At 42.6% G+C, this 26,922-nt stretch overlaps 1 protein-coding gene across 5 annotated transcripts in view; it reads right to left on the reverse strand.

Annotated features, from left to right (window-relative positions):
- The window catches only part of LOC139390520 (LIM and calponin homology domains-containing protein 1-like), a 153,139-nt gene extending 127,292 nt beyond the window's left edge, over window positions 1–25,847 (reverse strand). For 3 of the 5 annotated variants that reach the window (XM_071137681.1, XM_071137680.1, XM_071137679.1), the window contains exon 1: window positions 25,578–25,828. In XM_071137681.1, coding sequence (XP_070993782.1) covers window positions 25,578–25,679 — 102 coding nt within the window. In that variant the 5' untranslated portion in view covers window positions 25,680–25,828. Of the gene's footprint in view, window positions 1–25,577 lie in introns of all 5 variants that reach the window. The other 2 variants (XM_071137684.1, XM_071137685.1) reach the window with 1 other exon arrangement.
- Window positions 25,848–26,922: the final 1,075 nt, after the last annotated feature.

Below are 26,922 nucleotides of genomic sequence, written 5' to 3' on the forward strand. Positions count from 1 at the left end.
TCAATCAGGGACATGTTGAAAATGTCAGTGAAGACACCTGCCAGTTGGTCAGCACATGACCGGAGCACACGTCCTGGTAATCTGTCTGGCCCCGCAGCCTTGTGTATGTTGACCTGTTTAAAGGCTACGGAGAGCGTGATCACACAGTCGTACGGAACAGCTGATGCTCTCATGCATGCCTCAGTGTTGCTTGCCTCGAAGCGAGCATAGAAGTGATTTAACTCGTCTGGTAGGCTTGTGTCACTGGGCAGCGGCTGTGCTTCCCATTGTAGTCTGTGATAGTTTGCAAGCCCTGCCACATAAGACGAGCGTCGGAGCCGCTGTAGTATGATTCAATCTTAGCCCTGTATTGACGCTTTGCCTGTTTGTTGGTTCGTCGCATTCGTCCGGATTAGAGTCCTGCACCTTGAAAGCGGCAGCTCTACCCTTTAGCTCAGTGCGAATGTTGCCTGTAATCCATGGCTTCTGATTGGGGTATGTACGTACAGTCACTGTGGGGACAGCGTCCTCGATGCACTTTGATATAAAGACATTGAATATCCCTTTGAGCATGGTGAAGTTATGAATTACACTGTGGATGGTGTATCAATACACCCAGTCACTACAAAGATACAGGCGTCCTTCCTACCTCAGTTGTCAGAGAGGAAGGAAACCGCTCAGGGATTTCACCATGATACGAATGGTGACTTTAATACAGTTTCAGAGTTTAATCGCTGTGATAGGAGAAAACTGAGGATGGCTCAACTAACCTAAATGACATCGTGAAAAGAATACAAATATTCCAAAACATGCATCATATTTGCAATAAGGCACTAAACTAAAACTGCAAAAAATGTGGCAAAGAAATTAACTTTATGTCCTGAATACAAAGTGTTATGTTTGGGGCAAATCCAACACAAAACATCACTGAGTACCACTCCTCATACACTGAGAGTGTAAAACATTAGGGACATCTTCCTTATATTGAGTTGCATGCCCTTTTGCCCTCAGAACAGCCTAAATTCATCGGGGCATGGACTCTCCAAGGTGTCTAACGCATTCCACATGGATGCTGGCCAAGGTTGACTCCAATGCTTCCCACATTTGTGTCAAGTTGGCTGGATGTCCTTTGGGTGGTGGACCATTCTTAATACACACTGTACACATATTGTAAAAAAAAAAAAAAAACAAGCAGCGTTGCAGTTCTTGACACACTCAAACCGGTATGACTGGCACCTACTACAATACCCCGTTCAAAGGCACTTGAGTCTTTGGTCTTGCCCATTCACCCTATAAATGGCACAAATACATAATCTATGTCTCAATGGTCTCAAGGCTTAACCTCTTTGATCTCTAGGGGCGCTATTTCATTTTTGGATAAAAAACGTTCCCGTTTTAAGCGCGATATTTTGTCACGAAAAGATGCTCGACTATGCATATTCTTGACAGTTTTTGAAAGAAAACACTCTGAAGTTTCAGAATCTGCAAAGATATTGTCTGTAAGTGCCCCAGAACTCATTCTACAGGCGAAACCAAGATGATGCATCAACCAGGAAATTATCAGAATTTCTGAAGCTCTGTTTTCCATTGTCTCCTTATATGGCTGTGATTGCGCAAGGAATGAGCCTACACTTTCTGTCGTTCCCCCAAAGTGTTAGCAGCATTGTGACGTATTTGTAGGCATATCATTGGAAGATTGACCATAAGAGACTACATTTTCCAAGTGTCCGCCTGGTGTCCCTGCGTCGAAATTGGAGCGTAAAGCCAGGTGCAATTATTTTTCCATTTGAGAGCAAGGAGAAACCAGGCTTCCACGAAGGATATATCATTGAAGAGATATGTGGAAAAACACCTTGAGGATTGATTCTAAACCACGTTTGCCATGTTTCAGTCGATATTATGGAGTTAATTTGGAAAAAAGTTCGCGTTTTGAGGGCTGAATTTTCGTTTTTTTTTTTTTTTTTTTTTTTTTTTTTTGGTAGCCAAATGTGATGTACAAAACGGAGCTATTTCTAATACACAAAGAATCTTTTTGGAAAAACGGAGCATCTGCTATCTAACTGAGAGTCTCCTCATTGAAAACATCAGAAGTTCTTCAAAGGTAAGTTATTTTATTTGAAGGCTTTACTTGTTTTTGTGATAGTTGCCTGCTAAATGCTAACGCTAATGCTAACGCTAATGCTAACGCTAAATGCTACGCTAGCTAGCTACTGTTACACAAATGATTGTTTTCCTATGGTTGAAAAGCATATTTTGAAAATCTGAGATGACAGTGTTGTTAACAAAAGGCTAAGCTTGAGAGCTAGCATATTTATTTCATTTCATTTGCGATTTTCATGAATAGTTAACGTTGCGTTATGGTAATGAGCTTAGGTCTATAAATAGAATCCCGGATCCGGGTTTGGTCGTCGCAACAGGTTAAAATCTTTCTTTAACCTGTCTTCTTCCCTCCATCTACACTGATAGAAGTGTATTTAACAGGTGACATCAATAAGTGACCATAGCTTTCATCTGGATTCACCTGTCATGGAAGAGCAGGAGTTCCTAATGTTTTGTCCAATCAGTGTATTTCATATCATGGGGGTGGCTGCATCATGTTATGGGTATACTTGTCATTGGCAAGAACTAGATAGTTTTTTTAAACAAAAAGAAACAGAATAGAGCTAAGCACAGGCAAAATGCCAGAGGAAAACCTGGTTCAGTCTGCTTTCCAACAGACACTGTGCTACAAATTCACCTTTCAGAATGACAATAACCTAAAACACAAGGACAAATATACACTGGAGTTGCTCACCAAGAAGACATTGAATGTTCCTGAGTGGCCTAGTTACAGTTTTGACTAAACTCGTCTTGAAAATCTATGGTAAGACTTGAAAATGGCTGTTTAGTAATGATCAACAACCAACTTGACAGAGCTTGAAGCAAATAATAATGTTGTCACGTCCTGACCTTAGTACCTTTTTTATGTCTCTGTTTTAGATTGGTCAGGGCGTGAGTTGGGGTGGGCATTCTATGTTTTTGTTCTATGTTTTGTATTTCTGCTTTTGGCCTGGTATGGTTCCCAATCAGAGGCAGCTGTCAATCGTTGTCTCTGATTGAGAACCATACTTAGGTAGCCTGTGTTCCCACTATGATTTGTGGGTAGTTTCTTTCTGTTTTGTACCTGACAGAACCGTTTCGTTTCTTTCATTCACTTTGTTATTTTGTTTTGTGTGTTCAGTCTAATAAATTAACATTGGACACTTACCACGCTGCATATTGGTCCGATCCTTCCTACTCCTCCTCAGACGAAGAAGAGATTCGTTACAGGACTACCCACCACAACCGGACCAAGCAGCGTGGTAACCAGGAGCAGAGGGCTCTGGACTCCTGGACATGGGAGGAGATTTTGGAAGATTTTGGAAGAGCTGGAGGCAGCCAAAGCAGAGAGGTGGTTGTTATGGGTGTAAGATGGCACAGTGATGCCATCTGTTGGTAAATGTTCAAGAGCATCAAGAATAGCTATAGCGTTACCTTGCTGTGCTGCTGTTAGGTTCAGGTTGTGTTTGTATACGTGTCGGCATTCAGTTCCCATTATAGTCCTCAAAGTGGCAGCCACTACCTCATCTTCCTTTTCCAGAAGTCCCGTTGCTAGCGCATAGTCCTCCCATTCACCTCTAAACGTATCCCAGTTCGTGCTCCAATCCCCGCTGAGCTTCATAACGGCGGGAGGGGGAATGTTCGCTGCCATGTCTAACCGGTGCTAACAACACTGAAGCTAACTAGCAAACTCACTCTAGCTTAAGGCCAATTCCGGGCGAAATTTTACACAAATAAGCATTTGTTTGTAAACCAGAGCAGGTGACTCTAATTTGCGGAAAGCATGGTTAGTTATCCCACTTCTGACACCATGTTTGAATGCTAAATGACGAGACAGAGGCATTGATGCGAGTAACCAGTCTTGTTCACAACACATCCGGGTATCTCAAGCACCCCGGTAAAACACAAGAGTTGCAGTAATGAACATTTACCAACAGATGGCATCACTGTGCCATCTTACACCCATAACAGTGGTATTATGAGGAGTTAGCACGGCAGCGCAACAGGGACGAGAGGCAGCCCCAAAATGTATTGGGGGGGGGCACACAGGGAGTGTGGTAGGGAGTCAGGTAGGAGACCTGAGCCAGCTCCCAGTGCTTACCATGGAGAGAGGTGGACCGGGCAGGCACCGTGTTATGCCGTGAGGCGCACAGTGTCCCCAGTGCGCAGGCATAGCCCGGTGCACTCCATCGCAGCTCCTTGTCTCGGCCGTGCTAGAGTGGGCATCGAGCCAGGAGAAATGAAGCCAGCTCAGCGCATCTGGTCTCCAGTGCGTCTCCTCGTCCGGGTTATATGGCACCAGTCCTACGCACGGCGTCCCGGGTTCGCCAGCACAGCCCAGTGCGGTCTGTTCCACCCCGCCGCACTTGCCGGGCTACGGGGAGTATCCAGCCAGGATAGGTTGTGCAAGCTCGGTGCTCGGGACCTCCAGTGCGCCTCCACGGTCCAGTCCATCCGGTGCCTCCTCCACGCACCAGGCCTCCTGTGGCAGCCCCACGCACCAGGCTGTCTCTCCGTCTCCACCCTCCAGGTGCTCCCATCTGTCCAGTGCTTCGAGTCTCACTCCTGTCCAGCGCTTCCAGAGCCTCCCTCCTGTCCGGAGCTACTTCTTTTCAAGGTGAAAACGATGATTCAGACACCTTATCGATAGGCAACTGCTCATGGTCCTCCTGGAATCAAAAGCTTTTTTGACTCAATGGAGGAACGTAGTCAGAGAAACACTGATGAATGTCTTGCTCGAGCCGTGTATGCAACTGGTTCACCTCTGATGCTCACAGGCAATGTGTATTGAAAGAGATTTCTGAATGTTCTTTGCCCAGCATACACCACTCTAACCAGACATGCTTTATCTACTCATTTGCTGGATGCAGAGTTCAAGTGAAGGTCAAGAAAATCATAGAAAAAAGCAGACTGTATTACAATCATCTCTGATGTGTGGCCGAATGTTCGTCGGCAAAGAATAATTAACTACATCATCTCCACCCCTCAACCAGTATTCTACAAGAGCACAGACACAAGGGACAACATTTCAGATAAGCTGAAGGCAGTCATCAATGATCTTGGACCACAGAAGGTATTTGCACTGGTGACAGACAATGCTGCGAACATGAAGCCTGCTTGGTCTAAAGTGGAGGAGTCCTACCCTCTCATCACACCCATATGCTGTGCTACTCGTGCATGGAATCTGCTCCTCAAGGACATCTTGGCACTGAAAACAATGGATACACTATACAAGAGAGTTATGTCATCATGTTTGACAGCCTCCTGGGGGGGAAGGAGTCTCTCCAAGAAATGGCCATATCACAGTCTGCCGATATGGACAGCCCCATCAACAGGATCCTCCTGGATGATGTATTTTGGGAGAGAGTGGTAAGCAGCCTGAAACTCCTGAAACCTGCAGCATTAGCCATAGCACAAATTCAGGGAGACAATGCCATCCTGTCTGATGTTCTGACTCTGCTTGCAGATGTAAGAGAAGAAATCTGTACTGCCCTGCCCACTTCACTGTTGCTCCACTTCTGAAATACATAAAAAAGCGTGAACCCATACACGCCGCAGCATACATGTTGGACCCCAAGTATGCTGACAAGAGCATCCCGTCTGGTGCAGAGATCAACAAGGCCTATCGTGTCATCACTACCGTGTCTCACCACCGTGGCCTGGATGAGGGCAAGGTTCTTGGCAGTCTGGCGAGGTGCACTTTCAAGCAAGTGCTTTGGAATGGAGATGCAATATTTTAGTCGTGCCAACATATCTCATCAGCCACCTGGTGGAAGGGACTTGGTGGATCTGAGGCTCTTTCCCCTGTTGCCTCCATTATCCTCCAAATCCCACCAACATCAGCCGCCTCAGAGCGCAACTGGTCCTTGTTTGGGAACACACACACCAAAGCATGCATCAGGCTGACCAATACAAAGGTTGAAGAATTGGTGGCCATCCCTGTAAATGTGAGGCTTTTTGAGCCTGAAAATGAGCCTTCCTCAACAAAGTTGGAAAGTGAGTGTGAAAATTAGGCCTCAAAGTCTGATGTTCAAGAGTTGAGGATTTTGAGGAGGACATTGAAGACATTGAGGAGATCCAGGGAGAAGACATGGAAGCCTGAGAGGAAGACAACCAAAGCTTTAGTTTCTAGACTATCATTTTACAGATGTATGTTGAAAACGTTTTCGGGAGATGCGATGGATCATTCAATATTCCCTTTTTTTTTGTTCAGTGAAATCATTCCATGTGAAGAGTCAATTCATTTAAACTCTTAGAACTACCTCTCCTGGAGAGAATTTTCATCAACTGACACTAATTGGCATAACGCAACGGACAAAAAATATTACTAGAAAATATTCATATTCATGAAATCACAAGTGAAATATAGTGAAACACAGCTTAGCCTTTTGTTAATCACCCTGTCATCTCAGATTTTGAAATTATGCTTTACAGCCAAAGCAAGACAAGCATTTGTGTAAGTTTATCGATAGCCTAGCATAGCATTATGTACAACTAGCAGCAGACAACTTGGTCACGAAAAATCAGAAAATCAATCAAATTAAATTGTTTACCTTTGAGCTTTGGATGTTATAAATCACGAGACTCCCAGTTAGACAGCAAATGTTCATTTTGTTCCATAAAGATGATTTTTTATAGCCGAAATACCTCAGTTTGTTCTTCACGTTTGGTTAAGAAATCCACCTTAAACTGCGGTCACGACAACACCGAAAAATATTCCAAATTAGATCCATAATATCAACAGAAACATGGCAAACGTTTTTTATAATCAATCCTCAAGGTGTTTTTCAAATATTTATTCGATAATATATCAACCGGGACAATTAGCTTTTCAGTAGGAGCGAGAGGAAAAATGACTACCTCTGTCTTTTAAGCAAGAATCACTATGAGAGCCCTCAGCTGGCCACTTATGCAATGTAGTCGTTTACGCTCATTCTTCAACATAAAGGTGTGAAACTACGTCAAAATGCTGTAGACGCCTTAGGGAATACTTAGAAAAAGAAATCTCGTTGATATCCCTTTCAATGGCCAATAGGGGTGCATAGGAACACAACGGTTTCAAAATAAGATGCACTTCCTGATTGGATTTTCCTCAGGGTTTCGCCTGGAATATCAATTCTGTTATACTCACAAACAATATTTTGACAGTTTTGGAAACTTTAGAGTGTTTTCTATCCTAAGCTGTCAATTATATGCATATTCTAGCATCTTGTCCTGACAAAATAGCCTGTTCACTTTGGGAACGTTATTTTTCCAAAAATGAAAATAGTGCCCCCTAGTTTCAAGAGGTTAATTAAAGTTAAATTCATAACTAAATTGTTTTTTTCTTTCTATTGAAAGGATTTATTTAATAATTTGGTAAGAGGTATATGTTTCTGTCTCCATATGATATGGTAAATATATATATTGCAAAAACTTTTACATTTACTGTAAATTGTATTAATATCAATTGCCAGATATTCCCGTTAATTCCCACGGAAGATATTCACCAAAATGTGCAGCCCTTGTTACCACCCCCCCAAAATAAAGAAAACCCCCTCAGCAAGCACCACCGACTGACTCAAATTATTCCAACCAACCTTTGAAATTCAAATTCAAATCCCCACAAAATGACACCTTTCCTCTGATATTTTGTAAAGGCCCTGGTCCAAACTCCGACTTTAGCCCTATCTCCGGTCCCTAGGAATATCGCCGCCAGTCTATGGTTGGCATTTCCTCTCCCCAGGGGGTTGGAGACTAGTATAATGGCCTGGGCCCAATACTGCATCCTTCCCTGGACAAAAGACTGAGCTGAGCTGAGCTCCTTTAGGGTTTGGAGAGGAGGCTTGCCTTGGACTGGCTCTTACCTCCAGAGGAGAGGTAGTGGAAAATGGGTCAACAGGAACATGATATGAGAGGTGTGGACACCAAGATGGCGGACGATTAGGCCTAGACCAACAGACCATAGGACTATATCAGAGAATGTTTGACTTTGAATTGTAAAACGTTAAAAAAGCACCTGACATGGTGATTCTCAATTCGAGTCGAGTACATTTAAGTCAATGTTTAGATTCTCTTTTTTTAGTACAGGAGTCCAGTCTGGGTTTGGGAAACCAACCCATTATGTTCAACTACAAACTTGGTATGGCTTACTCCTACTGAATCAGTCTGACCACCGCTCCCGAGCCATATGGCTAGATGTGAAGTACCCACTCAGTATGGGTAAACATGTCAGGGGACAGTGGTGGCTGTAGTCACTTCCCAGGGTTATTATGGTACAATCTATCAAAGTGCGGATTGAGGTATATTGTCATCTTGATGAACACTGATGTTCACATACAGACTGTCTTGGCAGGGGGGGGGGGGTAGGGATTAGGGATTAGGGTCAAGATGGGAAGCCTATGGGAAGACTTGACATATGGTACTACGTGAACTAAGCTCTTTTGACAAAATAAAATGGTTCTCTTATTGGGGCAAATATGTCCATCGAAACAGAGCAAAGACAACTAATAAGACATGCTGCAGCCAGTCCAAACATTTCCACATATCATCAAATCCCTACAATGACAAAAGTTTTCCGAAGGTACCTGCCCAAATAAACTTTGTGTCATTGTATATTTACAGTGGATGGCGTAATTTCCCTCCCAACTCTATTTAAAGGCTGCCATGGCTACTGTAGAATGTGCAGCCCAGATGACAGACACATAGATAAGTCCTTTAGGGGTACGGCCTCAGTGGTGAAAATGTCTTTCAGCGTAGGAAGGAAGACGGGTTGGGCCAAAGGACAGCACACAGGGCTAATTTCAAAAGGGGGGAAAGAGAGAACGAGGGGAAGAAAGGGCTAGAAATGACTAGATTAATGCCCGAGGATTATCATTGGTGCAGACTGGCACAGAGTGCTGTTTCCAAGGAAAACGTGTGGCAAAAATAAGCAAACATCCGAATGCTTGTTTCCTCATATTATGAAAGGGGGGTGGTGTCGTTGTTTTTCTTGTGTGTGTGTATGTGTGTGTGTGTATACTAAGACAACACAGTGTATACTCTCACAAACCAGGCGTAGTGCCATGGTTGACTGCAAAAGGTAAAACAGTGCCACTGGTCGCCCCAGGCGCATGTTATTCTTTTTGTTTTGTTTTTGAGAACGAGGAGATACGCATCCAGCAACGTCGTTGAAACATTTTTTGTACATACTCAGCTGTCCTACGCCCGTGCAATGATGTCTGAGGGAATAAAACAGTGTTAGTTGTTTAATAAAGCAACGTCTTTGTTGTTGTAGTATGCAAATGGCCATGGCAATTTCACCTCAATGGATTCCAACATTAAGCAGGTTTATTAAGAGGTCACCAACTCTAGGCTCCTTCCTTAAAAATGATTACACAAATTGTATTTTCACCAACTGTATTTTCACCACTCTACACTCATATTCCTTCCCCCTGGCGCGACCATCCACCCACCCACGCACGCACGCACGCATGTACGCACACACACCTCATTAGCCCATGCTGTAGCCATTAGCCGGAGGTCAACAAACAAAACAAAGGGAGGAACCTGAAAGGTAGCGATGGGGAGCCGAGGTACACTCTACCAAAACGTGATTTCTCTACACAGTCCACAGAGAGGGAGGTGTCTATGGAGTTTCATAATGGCTAATCATACCGGAAAACCGAGAAGGTTTAGTCATAAAGACCAAGGCCTTGTTCGTCTTACATAACCTGTAATACCCATAAATTAGCTGTTTAAATAACTGATTATATCAATGCAACGCCTAACAGAGGGTCATTTGCACTGTACAAATAAACATGCTAGCATGTCAGCCTACTACTAGATAAATCAATAGAATCCAGCAGGAGTTCTAATTGGATTATGTTCACTGTTGAGCTAGACAGATCACGTCTCAGGAAAAACAATTGCGCATAAGAAGAACAGTTACCATGCAGGGGCAGACGTTCTACACATATTGGACAATCTGACATTTAGTAACAGTAATACTATAGGACTGGGCGATATATCAAGTTTTTATCTATATATATTCAAGTTTATGTTTTAGCGCAATATGGAAAATGCCCGTGTCGCAAGAACGAGGTTCTGCTATAACGTTGTAACGTTCTACAAATGCAGCATCTCAGTCTCTTCCCTGTCAGCCCAATGTTGAATTGTGTGACAACACGTGCACAGACGTTATCCACCAATCACAACCTTAGACAGCTTTTCACAAGCTGTAACCATGCCGGAGAAGTGTAGCGGCGGTAAGAGTTCCACCAAAATGGAATGTGAAGAAGCCAGCTCAGTCTTTCGTGAAGAAGCCAGCTCAGTCTCTCGTGAGGATGAAATCATCCCCAAAAAAGGCAGCAATGTTTTTTCAGTAATATGGAAGTGGTTCGGGTTTAAGAGGTCTGATGTTCAGCAAACGAATGTCCTGTGCAAAATTTGTCGAAAGACAATATTGCTACGAAAAGCAGCAGCACAACCAACCTCTTCCATCACCTGCAACTGAAACACGCGGTGGAATGGGAGGAATGCGTGAGACTATGCAATGCCAATTCCAGTCGCTCAATTCCCAAAACATGTGCTAAAAGACCAACTACCATAGCTGCATTCTTTTCAAACGTAATCCCTTATGACAAGAAAAGTTTGAGGTGGAAGGAGATAACGGATGCAGTGACATATTACATTACATAGCCCCCCGTTGCCCCTTCTATAGCCATTGTGATTATTATTTGATCCTGCTGGTCATCTATGAACATTTGAACATCTTGAAGATGGCCATGTACTCTTATAATCTCCACCCAGCACAGCCAGAAGAGGACTGGCCACCCCTCAGAGCCTGGTTCCTTTCTAGGTTTCTTCCTAGGCCAGTGTGCTTCTACATCTGCATTGCTTGCTCTTTGGGGCTGTATTTTTGTATAAGCACATTGTGGCAACTGCTGATGTAAAAAGGGCTTCATAAATACATTTGATTGATTTGATTCTTGTTCGACGGCGTTGTTTTACAGCATTGTTGACAGGTTTGTATTGAATGTTGGGATTGGATGCAAGCTGTTAAATGCTCTATGCCAATCAAATGGTAAACATCACTAAACAAATAGCCTAAATGGTTTGGCTAAGCTGGTGTTGGCTGCCGGCCAATATGAAGTGGACTGAAGAGACCTCTGTTCCTGATACCAGGCCTGGCAGAGGGTGGAAGAGAAGCCTGATGCAGTCGAGCGGAACAAGACCTCAACTGTACATTACTGCCCTACGGCCACCTCATCATCTCACCTCATCATTATCACTGGGAGAGGAGAATAAGGGATAATATTTCTGCAAAGACGATCTGTAGATGCTTTGACTCTGAACAAACTATCGAGCAGATTTAGTAGTTGGCAGTCAAAAAACAGTTTGCAGACAATAGCTAGGTTTATGTAGATATTATTCAGTCACTCTAGCAGTAAAAGTAGTTGCTGGATGCTGCAATTGATTAATGAAGCAAACTGCATGTGATTAGTTAGCTGAACATCAGCTCAACTGTAGGTGACTACCCAGATAAAGTGAGAGGGAATGTTAAGAAAAGGAGGCATACTTTAATTGTCAAGGTCCAGATTGAGGCTACTTTGTTACACAGATACTCCTACACAGAAATCCAATTCACACGCTGTGCTTGCACACGCTTCGTTTTAGCAAATATGCAACCTGGGAATATTACAAGAAACAGGTTTACAACCGAACATCTGTAGCCTGTACATTTGTCACTCTATCGACGATTGATGCTGAATACTTGACCCACCATACTGACAAAACGCCCAAGGAATCGTGGGAGGATATCAGGGAAACCAAGTGTTACGGTAAACTTGAACAAGTTACAGTTTAATAACCCAGTCTCAGTCTCTCCCCGTCACTGAGTCATCGGAAGCACAAACAGGAAGGACCGAGATTCAGAATCCAGTTCTACTGGGAATGTCTGGAAGATCTTCACTATTTCATGCAATACATAGACTATAAACGTGTACAAAAACAAATACAGGCCATTTATCCAATTCCCTGCAACCATTTCTATGAGAAGAGAGGGGGAATTAGCATAGCATTGTTGCCAGAGTGGAAAATATTGTATTCAAAAGAGACAAGGTCAAGATGTGCAGCCATTTGCAAGGCAGGAAGACATGCTCTGCATTAAGCGTCTATGTCCGCTCAGCGTTTGTACCCACTTTGAGTGTATCCTGGCTTTGGTTGGCTTTGTTCAAGGAGGTCCAGTCCTTGACCCAGAGTGTGAATTATTTGGGGCCCGGGAGGGTGAGACACGAGTCCCCCCAAATGTAACAAAGTCAAACTTTGGGGGTCACCAAATAATGCTAATTTAACCATTCTCCTATTTGTTTAAAATGCAATTTGTAATTACAGTGGTAAATATTAAAATAAAAGCTTATTCCAAATTAAACGAACACCCCCACCTCTGTGTCATGGTTTAAAAAAAAAAAAACATATGTCTGCACTTGTCATCCCGGGAAACTCCCTTATCTCAGCACCTTTTCAGGTGTCCCAACTTTTCCTTCTACAAAAAATTTAATTTTGTCATAAAGAAACATAAATTAGTTCAGGATATAAGAGAGCGTAGACCCAATGACATTCGCCAAATGTCAAATGTTAAATAAAATGTTTTACTGTTTCTTTTAACAGATGTCTCTTTCCATTCATGAAATGGTGAAAGTGTAACAGTATAGACTTTACGTCCGTCGCCCCGACCTGGGCGCAAACCAGGGACGCTCTGCTCACATCAACAGTCACCCACGAAGCATCGTTACCCATCGCTCCACAAAACCCGCAGCCCTTGCAGAGCAAGGGGAACTACTACTTCAAGGTCTCAGAGCAAGTGACGTCATCGATTGAAACGCTATTAGCACGCACCACCGCTAACTAGCTAGCCATTTCACATCGGTTACACTCACCTCCCTTTTTGACCTCCTCCTCTTTCCGCAGCAGCCAGTGATCCGGGTCAACAGCATCAATGTAACAGTATAACTTTAGACCGTCCCCTCACCCATTCCCAGGTGCGAACCAGGGACGCTCTGCACACGTCAACAGTCACCCACGAAGCATTGTTACCCATCGCTCCACAAAAGCATCGGCCCTTGCAGAGCAAGTGACGTCACCGATTGAAACGCTATTAGCACGCACCACCGCTAACTAGCTAGCCATTTCACATCGGTTACACAAGCACACTGTGAACTGTTTTCCTGCTGGAATTATTTTGGAGTGGACGAACACGAGCAGGTAGCCTACTTTTTTTGACAAAAATATGAAATCATCATGTTTGGTTGTGTTCATGCCAAATTAAAAGGTAAAAATACAAATGTGCACACATAGGAGGTCCTGTGAAAAAATGGACACCCCCCCCAAATGTAACAGTATAATTTGCACTCTGCCTTGACCTTTTCTTTAGGCTTGTTATGTTATTTCTAGAGTTAGTTTATTCAAATCATTAGCCGCTACCCAATGCTAACAGGCTAACCATCTAACAATGCTAACCAAGCTAACATGCATATTTATCCCGTCTGGTTTTAGTACACTGTGGGTAGTGTTGCAAACCAAATTGAGTTTTCCAAAGCAGTGAGAGGACTTCACTGTAGACCTTAATGGACCTTCCCTCAGTAGTGGAAAAACTACCGAATTTTATACTTGAGTAAAAGTGAAGATACCTTGATAAAAAATGACTCAAGTAAAAGTGAAAGTCATTCAGTAAAATACTACTTGAGTAAAAGTCTAAAATAATTTGGTTTTAAATATACTTAAGTATCAAAAGTACATTTAATTGCTAAAATATACTTCAGTATCAAAAGTAAAAGTATAAATCATTTACAATTCCTTATATTAAGCAAACCAGATGGCACCATGAATTTTATTTGATCATTTCTTTATGGATAGCCAGGGGCACACTCCAACACTAAGACATAATTGACAAACAAAGCATTTGTGTTTCATGAGTCCACCAGATCAGAAGGAATAGGGATGACAATGGATGTTCTCTTTGATACTGTAAGTGTGTGAATTCGACCATTTTTCTGTCCTGTGAAGCATTCAAAATGTAACGAATACTTTGGGTGTCAGGGAAAATCTATGGAGTAAAGTACATTATTTTCTTTAGGAATGTAATTATGTAAAAGTAAAAGTTGTTAAACATAGTAATTGTAAAGAAAAGTACAGATACCACAAAAACTACCTACAGTTGAAGTCGAAAGTTTACATACACTTAGGTTCGAGTCATTAAAACTCGCTTTTCAACCACTTCACAAATGTCTTGTTAACCTCTCTGCGCACAGAACCCGTTAGCGGGATGAAATTCGACAACATACGGTGTTCGCTACACAATCAAACCTGATGGGTCATTTCGCGGGACGTATTGACTGAAAGAAACCGATTTGAAGACAACAAGTAATGACATCATTGTGCACCAATGATATGACCGCTGTTTCGTTGATTGACTGTATTTTAACCCAATGATCCAATAACCCAATGATCATCTTGAAATCTAGCTGGGTAGATAGCCAATGAGCTGAGGTAAATGGCAATATGTAATGTTTATGTGTTGGAAGACCAACCCATGTAGTAAACTCGGACGTAAAGAGGGTCATTCGCCATTGACGATTCATACCGGAAGGAGCAACGCATGTTACGCACAGCGTTGTTTTGGTAAAGCGCATCTTCAGCTTTATATATCAATCAGTATGGAGACTAAGTCAGGGAAAGCTAAATCTAAGTCTAGATATACAGATGTACAAACAATTTTAGAAGAAATTGATCGGGAAAATGAGACAAAGATTGTTGGATTCATTTAGCGATACCCAAATGGAGGAATATTTTTTGAACGGAGAGGACATCGTTTTAGACTGGTAAGTTTTTCTCATGCCAATGCCGTTGTTTGAAATTAATAATATAAAACATTATTTGTGAAATGAAATAGCCGATTTGAGGCTGTTGAGGGGAGGGCAGGCCCACAACAATGGCCAAAGTGAAATGGAGACAGTAGATACAGCTGGTCTGTTGTAATATAATAAAGACAGTATATCTAGCTGGTCTGTCATAATATAAATGAGACAGTAGATCTAGCAGGTCTATAATAATATATTCAACCTTATGTTCCCTGTACTCTATATACTGTATATCTGTTTATTATACCTGTTGATACAGGGCTCATATGTGAAACTATTCTAACTGAACATTTTCTTTCACAGTGACACTGACTCCGAATGGGAGCCCCCAGTGCCAAGGTGTCCATCCCCCACTGAAGCTGGTTCATCCAGCTCCTGCCACAAGTGGTGTTCATCTGCCCAAATATATTTCTGCAGGCATGGATGTGCCTCAGGGCCAAAAGGGCACAGCATGGAGGCGTCGCTGTGTTCTTTGCAAAACGAAGTCCCCCATCACCTGCACCACATGCTTGGTGACCCTCTGCTTTACAGCAGAAAGAGACTGCTATGGCACCTGGCATCAGCAGCACAATATTGTGTAGAGGACTGAGGGTCTTCCAAATATTGAAAGTGTTATTTAGTAAATGTATATATATTTTTCCATTTTTTTCTCAATTTTTTTTTTTGGGGGGGGGGGTGTGTTAGAATACCATTTTGGTATTTTGTATATAGATATTCCATTCAAAATGTATAACTTCACCAATTTGGCCACTTGGGTATATTTGGGCTACTTGTGTGGGACACCTGGGTGACTTCATGATAAATGTCATGTAGCACACTCATTTTGGAAGTTATCATTCTGAAACTTTGCACAAGTACTGTTGCCCTCTTATGTTTTTCACTGAAATTGTCCCCATCATCCTATCTGAATGTTTGTTTTGTCTTGTTCATTTTAAAGATGATGATACAACAATACAAATGTTTTTTTCATTGTATTATCTAAACCAGATCTATTGTGCTATATTCTCCTACATTCAATTCACATTTACACAAACTTCATAGTGTTTTCTTTCAAATGAAATCAAGAATATGCATTTTCTTGGTTCTGAGCCTGAGCTACAGGCAGTTAGATTTGGGTATTTCTTCAGGGAGAAATTGAAAAAAGTAGGGGGGTAGCTGTAAGAGGTTAAAATTAACAAACTATAGTTTTGGCAAGTCGTTTAGGACATCTACTTTGTGAATGACACAAGTCATTTTTCCAACAATTGTTTACAGACAGATTATTTCACTTATAATTCACTGTATCACAATTCCAGTGGGTCAGAAGTGTACATACACTAAGTTGACTGTGCCTTTAAACAGCTTGGAAAATTCCAGAATATTATGTCATGGCTTTCGAAGCTTCTGATAAACTCATTTACATAATTTGAGTAAATTGGAGGTATACCTGTGAATGTATTTCAAGGCCTACCTTCAAACTCAGTGCCTCTTTGCTTGACATCATGGGAAAATCTAAAGAAATCAGCCAAGACCTCAGAAAAAAATTCTGTCTGATTTATCCTTGGGAGCAAACGCCCGAAGGTTCATCTGTACAAACAATAGTACGCAAGTATAAACACCATGGGACCACGCAGCCGTCATACCGCTCAGGAAGGAGACACGTTCTGTCTCCTAGAGATTAATGTACTTTGTGTGATAAGTGCAAATCAATCTCAGAACAACAGCAAAGGACCTTGTGAAGATGCTGGAGGAAATAGGTACAAAAGTATCTATTTCCACAGTAAAAGAAGTCCTATATCGACATAACCTGAAAGACCGCTCAGCAAGGAAGAAGCCACTGTTCCAAAACCAACATAAAAAAGCCAGACTACGATTTGCAACTGCACATGGGGACAAAGATCATACTTTTTGGAGAAATGTCTTCTGGTCTGATGAAACAAAAATAGAACTGTTTGACCATAATGACCATTGTTATGTTTGGAGGAAAAAGTGGGATGCTTGCAAGCCGAAGAACACCATCCCAACCGTGAAGCACAGCATCATGTTGTGGGGGTGCTTTGCTGCAGGAGCATTTCACAAAATATATGGCATTATGAGGTAGGACAATTATGTGGATATATCGAAGCAACCTCTCAAGTCATCAGTTAAAGCTTGGTCGCAAATGGGTCTTCCAAATGGACAATGACCCTAAGCATACTTCCAAAGTTGTGGCAAAATGGCTTAAGGACAACAAAGTCAAGGTATTGGAGTTGCCATCACAAAGCCCTGACCTCAATCCTATAGACAATTTGTGGGCATAACTGAAAAAGCGTGTGCAAGCAAGGAGGCCTACAAATCTGAGTCAGTTAGACACTCACTACCTCATCCCTATACTGTACTTATTTATTTATCTTGCTCCTTTGCACCCCATTATCTCTACTTGAACATTCTACCATTCCAGTGTTAAATTGCTATATTGTAATTACTTCGTCACCATGGCCTATTTATTGCCTTACCTCCCTTATCCTACCTCATTTGCACATGCTGTATATAGACTTTTTCTACTGTATTATTGATTGTATGTTTGTTTATTCCATGTGTAACTCTGCGTTGTTGTATGTGTCAAACTGCTTTGCTTTATCTTGGCCAGGTCGCAATTGCAAATGAGAACTTGTTCTCAACTAGCCTACCTGGTTAAATAAATGTGAAATAAAATAAAAAAATAAAAGTTACATCAGCTCTGTCAGGAGGAATAGGCCAAAATTCACCCAACTTATTGTGGGAAGCTTGTGGCAGGCTACCCTAAACGTTTGACCCAAGTTAAACAATTTAAAGGCAATGCTACCAAATACTAATTGAGTGTATGTAAACTTCTGACCCACTGGGAATGTGATGAAAGAAATAAAAAGCTGAAATTAATCATTCTCTCTTCAATTATTCTGACATTTCACATTCTTATAATAAAGTGGTGATCCTAACTGACTTAAGACAGGGGGTTTTTACTAGGATTAAATGTCAGGAATTGTGAAAAACTGAGTGTAAATGTATTTGGCTAAGGAGTATGTACACTTCCAAATTCAACTGTAAGTAGTACTTCAACATATGTTTTACTTAAGTACCTTACACCACTGCCAGCCCTGCAACTACCCTCATTCACTTTACAGAGGCAGATGTCGGAGACACTGATATCACTTAGCTAGCACTTATTAGTGCAGCTAGCCTAAACTACAGAACTATGTTGGATAGTGGCCTGTTTAAGCAACATTCCCAGGTTGGGAAACTACTTGAAAATATTGATGTATACTCACGATGGGGTAAATCTTTCCATCACAAAAAGAAACGTCTGTTGCTAAAATATACTATGGCACATATTTTGGGGGTAAAGCCAAAGTAGTGACACTGAACATTTTGCACTGGTTACCCAGACCAAAAGAGAAATTACACTGAAAGGGACTTTTAGTCCAAGGTGTTTCACGGTCTGTAGTGTTTTCTCGTGTAAATATTATAACCGTTGTTATTTCACAGTGAAAGTCACTGGGCTGACATGGCGTCTGTCAGAGTCGAGGGCCAAGGGTGGCCCCGGCACATGCCAGTCAGCTGAGGGATGATTGTGTCACTTTCCAGAGCTGGTGACAGGGTGCATTATTGCCAGGGGCAACTAACTGGGGGAGAGTATGTGTATGTATGTGTGTGTGAATGAGGTGGGGGGGGGGGGGGGGGGGGGGGGATTCAGGAGCTTAGGAATGTTGGGGTGGGTGGGTATTGAATCGTGTGTGTGCCATAAACAATAGAAACCACCCCAGCACTGTTCTGAAAGGAACCATTCATAGAGGGGCGGTCATCATTTCTGCTCATCTAGACCAATTTGGGTATCTCACCCTTACAGAATTTCTACCAAAAGAACAGTTCCCCCCCAGTGCAACTGAGTTGGGTTGAGCCTAAAAAGCTAATTTCAATGAAATGGGTCCTTGGATCTCCAATGGTGAGGGGGGAAAGAGTGGCGTGACAAGAAGGAAATACATGTTGTGAATCAAGGGCTCATTGATAGAAGTGTCTAAGATGATAAGCGAAATAGCAATTACACTCGGAGTTGAACTTGAAGTTAGGCATGCAAGAAGCCTGTTGAGATAATACTGCCTGAACTTTAGCCTCTAATGCTAACAAGACCATTTGTTGGAATTGCACTGGAACCAGTCCTTATGTAGAAATGGATGTGTGTGTATGTCAATATCATATCACAGTGAACGCTCTGCGTCGAAGAGCAACAGTGAAGGGGACACCTCATTTCCCATTCAAATGTCACCCAAACTCCATAGGAATATAGATAGGGCTTCTCTAATTGGATTGTACAGTAAGTGTGAGTGAATATGTGTTCTGTTGCAGGTAATGAATGACACACTGTGCAGGTTACTTCAGTGTGTGTGTGTGTGTGTGTGTGTGTGTGTGTGTGTGTGTGTGTGTGTGTGTGTGTGTGTGTGTGTGTGTGTGTGTGTGTCTTTGCCCCACTGCAGACAGAGACACACTGTCAAGTTCCAGGGCCTCCCTTGACAGTCCAGAAAGAGTCCAGCTCCCATGAGCCTTAGCTCAGTAAACTAGGAGGCCATCTCAGTCTTTTTAACGCCCCAAATAAAATCATACACGCTACTGAGAGATTGCTCCACGTATCACTCTATCCATCCTTCTATCTTCCCATCTGTTTGACTATACTCACTGTCTGTCTGTCTCTGTCTGTCTGTCTGTCTGTCTGTCTGTCTGTCTGTCTGTCTGTCTGTCTCCAGATATAAAGACAACAATTGACCAATTATAACTACTGTACGATGATGATGACCCTACACTGTTGAATAGGAAGTAAATACAGTGACGACTGATTCAGTTTTTTAGGATTCCGTGTCCCCTGCTCAGCAACTTGTACGCGCCTCAACACTAACTTGATGTGTGCCTTTGTTTTTGTACCCAGAGAAGGAGGCAGGTCACTTTGCTTTGATGAAAGGCCTATTCTGGGAACAAACCTTAAAGGACTCCTGCTGTTGAATAGGAGGAAGAACCCCCCCCCCCCCCCCACTCATGGTTCAAAACAAAGTCCACAATTATTGTTATGCTTGATGGAAGAATTTCATGTCTTACAGGAAACTAGACTTTCCTTCCTGGTTGAAAAATGTCAAGAAAGTTTGCTGGGATGGTGGTACCATTTAAATCTGTGTCTCAATTTGTGATAATAGCACAATGATTTACGACAATGTAAAATATATTGACGTCCCAATACCATTGTACTGGATTTATGAACTGATATACCAAACAAAAATTGACACATCAAGCCATTCTTTAAAATGTAAACTATTTTATAAAATTAGCACCACAAAATGCAGACTCTGCTACAAGTAAACAAAATCAATAGATAATGTCTTTTGGTATTGTCCTTCGGTGGCTTGCTTTTAGAGTCCGGTCCAGGAATGGTTGTTAAGTCATAATGGCTGTGTTCAAATGGATCTAAAAAGATCTGAAAAAATCACAATCAATTAATGGGAAGTATGATTATACTCTTAGGTAAAGTATTTATTTTTACGGCACTCTCGGTAGAAATTGCACAAATAGAGAGGTTCAAGACCCACGTAAGACATCACAGTGAAATATAAGGATGTAATGCAATATAAGGATATTTGCACCAAATAACCAAGATGGCGTAGCCGTCGGACGTGTGTTTGTCTTGTCCTGTGTAAATAGTAAATAGTCTGTTTCTTCGTTTTTTTCCCGTATATATTTTATTCTCACTTTCCATCTACGAACTAAATATACTTTCCTGCAACCCGCCTCACCCAATGTGGTACGGATCTGCTATTTTTATACCTTATAACTGGAACCTCCATCAGAAGCTAGCCAGCGAACTAGCTACTAGCTATTAGTCATTGTAAGTCACTGCTAGCTGTCTTCACTTCTAGCTCGGACACTAGCCAGCTTTAGTTCGGTCAATACCTGCCAGTCTGCACAGCGCGATATCAACCCAGAGCATATTGGACTGCTTTTCTCTACCACATCACCAGATTCCTTCCGCTCTGGATCATTACACCGGATCATCGCAGCTAGCTAGCTGCAACCGAGTGGCTATTGTTGGCTAACAAAGCAAGCACCAGTTAGCCATGAGCTAGCCTCGAGCTAGGCCCATCTCCCGGCTAGCCGACGAAGAATACCAGCTAATTCCTGGTCTACAACATCTTTTTTTGCCAATTCGCCTGGATCTTTTACTGTCGAAACGGAGCCCCGCCGATCCATCACAACTGGTCTGCCGACGTAATCGTCTGATGTGGTTTCAACAGGCTTTTCCGTTGCGATGTCGCCGAAGACCCATCTGCTAGCCCTGGCCCGCTAGCTTCTGAACGACGTGTCTCCCGCTCGCCTAGCGTAGTAGCGACTACTGAAAGTCTCCCTGACTCACCAATTGCTGCTCAATGGACCATATGATTACTCGGCTACACAGCTGATGCCTGCTGGATTGTTCACTAACACAGTACCTCATTGTGTTGATCTGTCGGCCCCAGCCTTGAACTCAGTTCCTGTGTGTACCTAACTGACCCTCTCTGCCATTTACCCATTGTTGTCTTAACTCTCCTGATCAACACCTGTGATTGCATAATGCCTCTCTCTAATGTCAATATGCATTGTCTAATGCTTGTTTTGGTTAGTTCTTATTGTTTTATTTCACTGTAGAGCCCCCAGTCTTGCTCAGCATGCCTTAGATAGCTCTTTTGTCCCACCCCTCACACATGCGGAGACCTCACCTGGCTTAACTGGTGCCTCCAGAGATGCAACCTCTTTCATCGTCACTCAATGCATAGGTTTACCTCCCCTGTACTCACATCCTACCATACCCTTGTCTGTACATTATGCCCTGAATTCTACCACGCCCAGAAATCTGCTCCTTTTATTCTCTGTTGCCAATGCACTAGACGACCAGATCTTATAGCCTTTAGCCATACCCATACCCTTATCCTACTCTTCCTCTGTTCCTCTGGTGATGTAGAGGTTAACACAGGCCCTGTAGCCCCCATTACTACACCTATTCCCCAGGTGCTCTCATTTGTTGATTTCTGTAACCGTAAAAGCCTTGGTTTCATGCATGTTAACATCAGAAGCCTCCTCCATAAGTTTGTCTTATTCACTGCTTTAGCACACTCCGCCAACCCTGATGTCCTAGCCGTGTCTGAATCCTGGCTTAGGAAGACCACCAAAAATTCTGAAATATCCATTCCCAAATACAACATATTCCATCAAGATAGAACTGCCAAAGGGGGCGGAGTTGCAATCTACTGCAGAGATAGCCTGCAGACTTCAGTCATACTATCCAGGTCTGTGCCCAAACAGTTCTGCTTTTAAAAATCCACCTTTCCAGAAAGAAGTCTCTCACTGTTGCCACTTTTTATAGATCCGCCTCAGCCCCCGACTGTGCCCTGGACTCCATATGAGAATTGATTGCCCTCCATCTATCTTCAGAGTTCGTACTGCGAGGTGACCTAAACTGAGATATGCTTAACACCCAGGCCGTCCTACAACCTAAGATAGATGCCCTCAATCTTACACAAATTATCAAGGAACCTACCAGGTACAACCCTAAATCCGTAAACATGGACACCCTCATAGATAGCATCCTGACCAACTTGCCCTATAAATACACTTCTGCTGTCTTCAACCAGGATCTCATCAATCACTGCTTTCGACTCTGTCAATCTCCACATTCTTATCGGCAGACTCAACAGCCTTGGTTTCTCAAATGACTGCCTCGCCTGGTTCACCAACTACTTCTCAGATCGAGTTCAGTGTATCAAATCGGAGGGCCTGTTGTCCGGACCTCTGGCAGTCTCATGGGGGTGCCAAAGGGTTCAATTCTAGGGCCAACTCTTTTCTCCATATTTATCATTGATGTCGCTCTTGTTGCTGGTGATTCTCTGATCCAGCTCTACGCAGACGACATCCTTCTGTATACATCTGACCATTCTTTGGACACTTCTTAATGCCACACAACACTCCTTCTGTGTCCTCTAACTGCTCTTAAATGCTAGTAAAACCAAATGCATGCTCTTCAACCGATTGCTGAGGCACACCTGTATGCATGCTCTTCAACCGAGGCACACCTGTATTTAAGGAGTTTCACCCATTATTCTCTGCAGATCCTCTCAACCTCTGTCAGGTTGGATGGAGAGCGTCGCTGTACAGCTATTTTCAGGTCTCTCCAGAGATGTTCGATCAGGCTCTGGCTGGGCCACTCAAGGAAATTCAGAGACTGAAGCCCTGAAACCACTCCTGTGTTGTCTTGGCTGTGTGCTTAAGCTCGTTGTCCTTTTGGAAGGTGAACATTCACCCCAGTCTGAGGTCCAGAGCTCTCTGAAACAGTTTTCATTAAGGATCTCTCTGTACGTTGCTCCGTTAATCTTTCCCTCGATCCTGACTAGTATCTCAGTCCCTGCTGCTGGAAAACATCCCCACATCCCCTACCTTAGAGATTGTGCCAGGTTTCTCCAAACGTGACGCTTGGCATTCAGGCCAAAGAGCTCAATCTTGGTTTCATAAGACCAAAGAATCTTCTTTGTCAGGCACCAGACAATTTTGTTTCTCATGGTCTTTAAGGTGGCTTAAAGTGCCAAGGCGGGCTGTCATGTGCCTTTTACTAGAGAGGGGCTTCCGTCTGACCACTCTACCATAAAGGCCTGATTGATGGAGTCATACAGAGGAACTCTGGAACTCTGTCAGAGTGACCATCGGGTTCTTGGTCACCTCTTTGACCAAGGCCCTTCTTTCCTGATTGCTCAGTTTGGCCGGGCGGCCAGCTCTAGGAAGAGTTTTGGTGGTTCCAAACTTCTTCCATTTAAGAATGACGGAAGCCGCTGTCTTCTTGGGGACCTTCAATGCTGCAGATATTTGTTTGTTACCCTTCCCCAGATCTGTGCCTCGACACAATTTTGTCTTGGAGCTCTACGGACAATTCCTTCGACCTCATGACTTGGTTTTTACTCTGACATGCACTGTCAACTGTGGGAACTTATATAGACAGGTGTGTCTTTACAAATCATGTCCTATCAATTAAATGTACCACAGGTGGACTCCAATCAAGTTGTAGAAACATATCAAGTGTGATCAATGGAAACAGGATGCACCTGAGCTCAATTTTGAATCTCATAGCAAAGTGTCTGAATACTTACGTAAATAAGGTATTTCTGTTTTTATTAAAACCTGTTTTCGCTTTGACATTTTGGGATATTGTGTGTCGATTGATGAGGAAAAAATATATAATTGAATAAATTGTGGAGTAAGGCTGTAGCGTGATGAAATGTGGAAAAGGGGAAAGGGGTCTGGATAGGCAAAATGTAAAATTGGTAGGCTTCAATCAGAGGGCTGACACTTTACATTAAGGCATGCTTAAAAGGACAATTATGTTATAACTATAGGCCTGTTCATTAGCATATTAGTTTATATCAAGTTTATAAATCTGTAGTAAACAGTCATAGAACATAGGTTGGGATTGTGTGCCTGCAAGTATACCGTAATGTAAAGTGTTACTGTGAGAGCTAACCCAAGGCCTAACACTCAGCTACACAAACATGGCTAAGAAATATAACTCATGGCTGAGAAATGAAACAGAAAAATGAAACCTTCGTCATTCACCTGATATCAGTACGTTTGGCTTTTATTTGCTTCCAATGACCTGCATTAACTCTCAAGCCCCTCAAGGAAACCCAGTGACAGACAGCAGGTGTGTGTGGGTAATGAGAGCAGTCCCCTTGTGGGGACAGAGAACAACAACCTACCCAACTGTTGTTTATGCCCTCCTCTCATTCAACTGTGTGACCCATTCTCAGTCAAATGAGAAAGTAGGTTACCATACAATTTGGCCCCTCTAGGGTATAGTGATTGTAATGATAATGGTGCCATGAAGTAAGCTCAAATCCATACATTTGGAATGTAAATCTTCTGATGAAGTAAATGTCTGTTGAAAAGAGGCTCATATGAAGGTGAAAGCAATTGATTTATTACAAAAGATTGGCAGTAGGCCTAGTCCTTTCCTGTGAGACAAGGTGATACGATGTGTGTGTGCGCGTGTGTGTGTGCGTGTGTGCGTGTGTGTGTGTGAGAGAGAGCGAGAGAGAGAGAGAGAGAGAGAGAGAGAGATTGGGTGGGTGGGTGGGTAATTCAGTAAGTACAGTAAGTAATTAAACATACAGTAAGTGTCCAGTATAAAAACGAATGCCTCAAAAGTATTTAACATAGGCGTAGTTTACCAAGCTTTGTTCACATCACAACAACCAAAAACTGTGTTGAATAGAACAATGAGACACCATAATGCGGCCAGTGAATGCCATGCTTTAAATTCTCACCGAACAAAAAACAGTTTGTGCGATTACTGTCCGCCAAGCTCGCAATGACCCAAAAAGCCATTCCACATGATGCATTCATTGTTTTCGACCAAACACGCTCCACAGCAGAGGCTACTGTTCGCAAGGCAAGTGGGATGTCGAATTTGCGTCACTTTTTCAACAGGTGACTAGGCAATAAACCCGGTTAGCCTGGTTTACCCGTGCCTTTGTGAAATGATAGTATGATAACGGGAAGGGACTTTTAGCCAAATTACAAGTCTCTAAAACGCATTATGCAATGCAATAACGTAACCGTAAGAGTTTGATAAGGACAGTGACTCACCTCAATCCATTTCTGCGCTTCTAGAAACGCGGGCTCGGAGGCCGATTCGGAGAGGAGGTGTCGCTGGTGTGGTTGTCCTATATCTGCAGCGGGACTTGCCATTTGCAAAGCTGCTCAGTGTTAAAATATATGAACAAAAAAGCTTGAACAAAACGGGGAAATCACCAGGCTTCAGCCTCAGCACCTGACCGTGAAAACCAGATAATGCCGTTTTTTTTGTCTTGACTTGCTGTTTAGGTAGTCTCCCTCTCCTTCAGTGCTCTTTCGGTTGTATGCTGCAAACCCGCGGCAATGCACTTGCAGCTACCAATGATTTATATGTACACTAGATAACTGATGGGGGCGCTGGGATGAAGTCACCGTGCCTCCATCTTGGCACTTCCACACCGTTGTAAAAAATACTATTTTGGAAGCTATAGAAATGCATTTATTAATGTCTACATCTGTTTTTGTTACGTTTATTCTATACAGACATCTTAATGCATAATTGTTTATTGTTTTATGTGAGCTAAACACGAAAAATAAACACCTCTTCCCTCACAGAAGGCTGAAAAGATTCGGCAGGGGCACAGCTTCTACCCCCCAAGCCATAAGACTGATAAATAGTTGATTAAATAGTTAAATAACCAATAGCTATCCAGACCCATTGACAACTCTTTTGACTCTCATCACATACACTGCTGCTGCAGTTTACTATCTATCCTGTTGCCTATTCACTTTATCCCTACCTTCATGTACATATCTACCTCAATTACATAGTACCTCCGCATATAGACTCGGTACTGGTACCCTGTCTATATAGCCACGTTATCTTTACTCATTGTGTATTTATTCCTCGTGTTATTACTTTTCTATTATTTAAAAAACATTTTTTTATTTTATTTAACTAGGCAAGTCAGTTAAGAACAAATTCTTATTTACAATGGCGGCTTTCCCTTGTTGGGAAGGGCCCGTAAGTAAGCATTCCACTTTTAGTCTGCACCTGTTGCGCTGCCTCCACTACTCCAGCACCATTTCAACTTCAACGCTTCAACATCATCTAATCACCTATGCTTAGTCTAATACAGTGACAACTAAAAGATATCAAAAACTATTTAGTCCATTGAACGTAAAATAAATATGATGTGGCTGTCCATGGTTCTGATTTCTCTGTGTGTGTGTGTGTTGCGTGCAAGTAGAAAAAACATGTTACCTCACCCTACTTGCAGAGAAACGCCAATGCCATCCTCCTCTTTCATGTTGCCTAAACGGTCTATGACTGTCGTACAGTACACACTTTTAGTTTTTGTTGTCCTAACGTACCTGGCTAAAATGCTTGATCGCTAGCCTAACTTCTTTTCATTTT

The sequence above is a fragment of the Oncorhynchus clarkii genome, chromosome 31 (genome assembly GCF_045791955.1).
Source record: "Oncorhynchus clarkii lewisi isolate Uvic-CL-2024 chromosome 31, UVic_Ocla_1.0, whole genome shotgun sequence".
Taxonomy (NCBI): domain Eukaryota; kingdom Metazoa; phylum Chordata; class Actinopteri; order Salmoniformes; family Salmonidae; genus Oncorhynchus; species Oncorhynchus clarkii.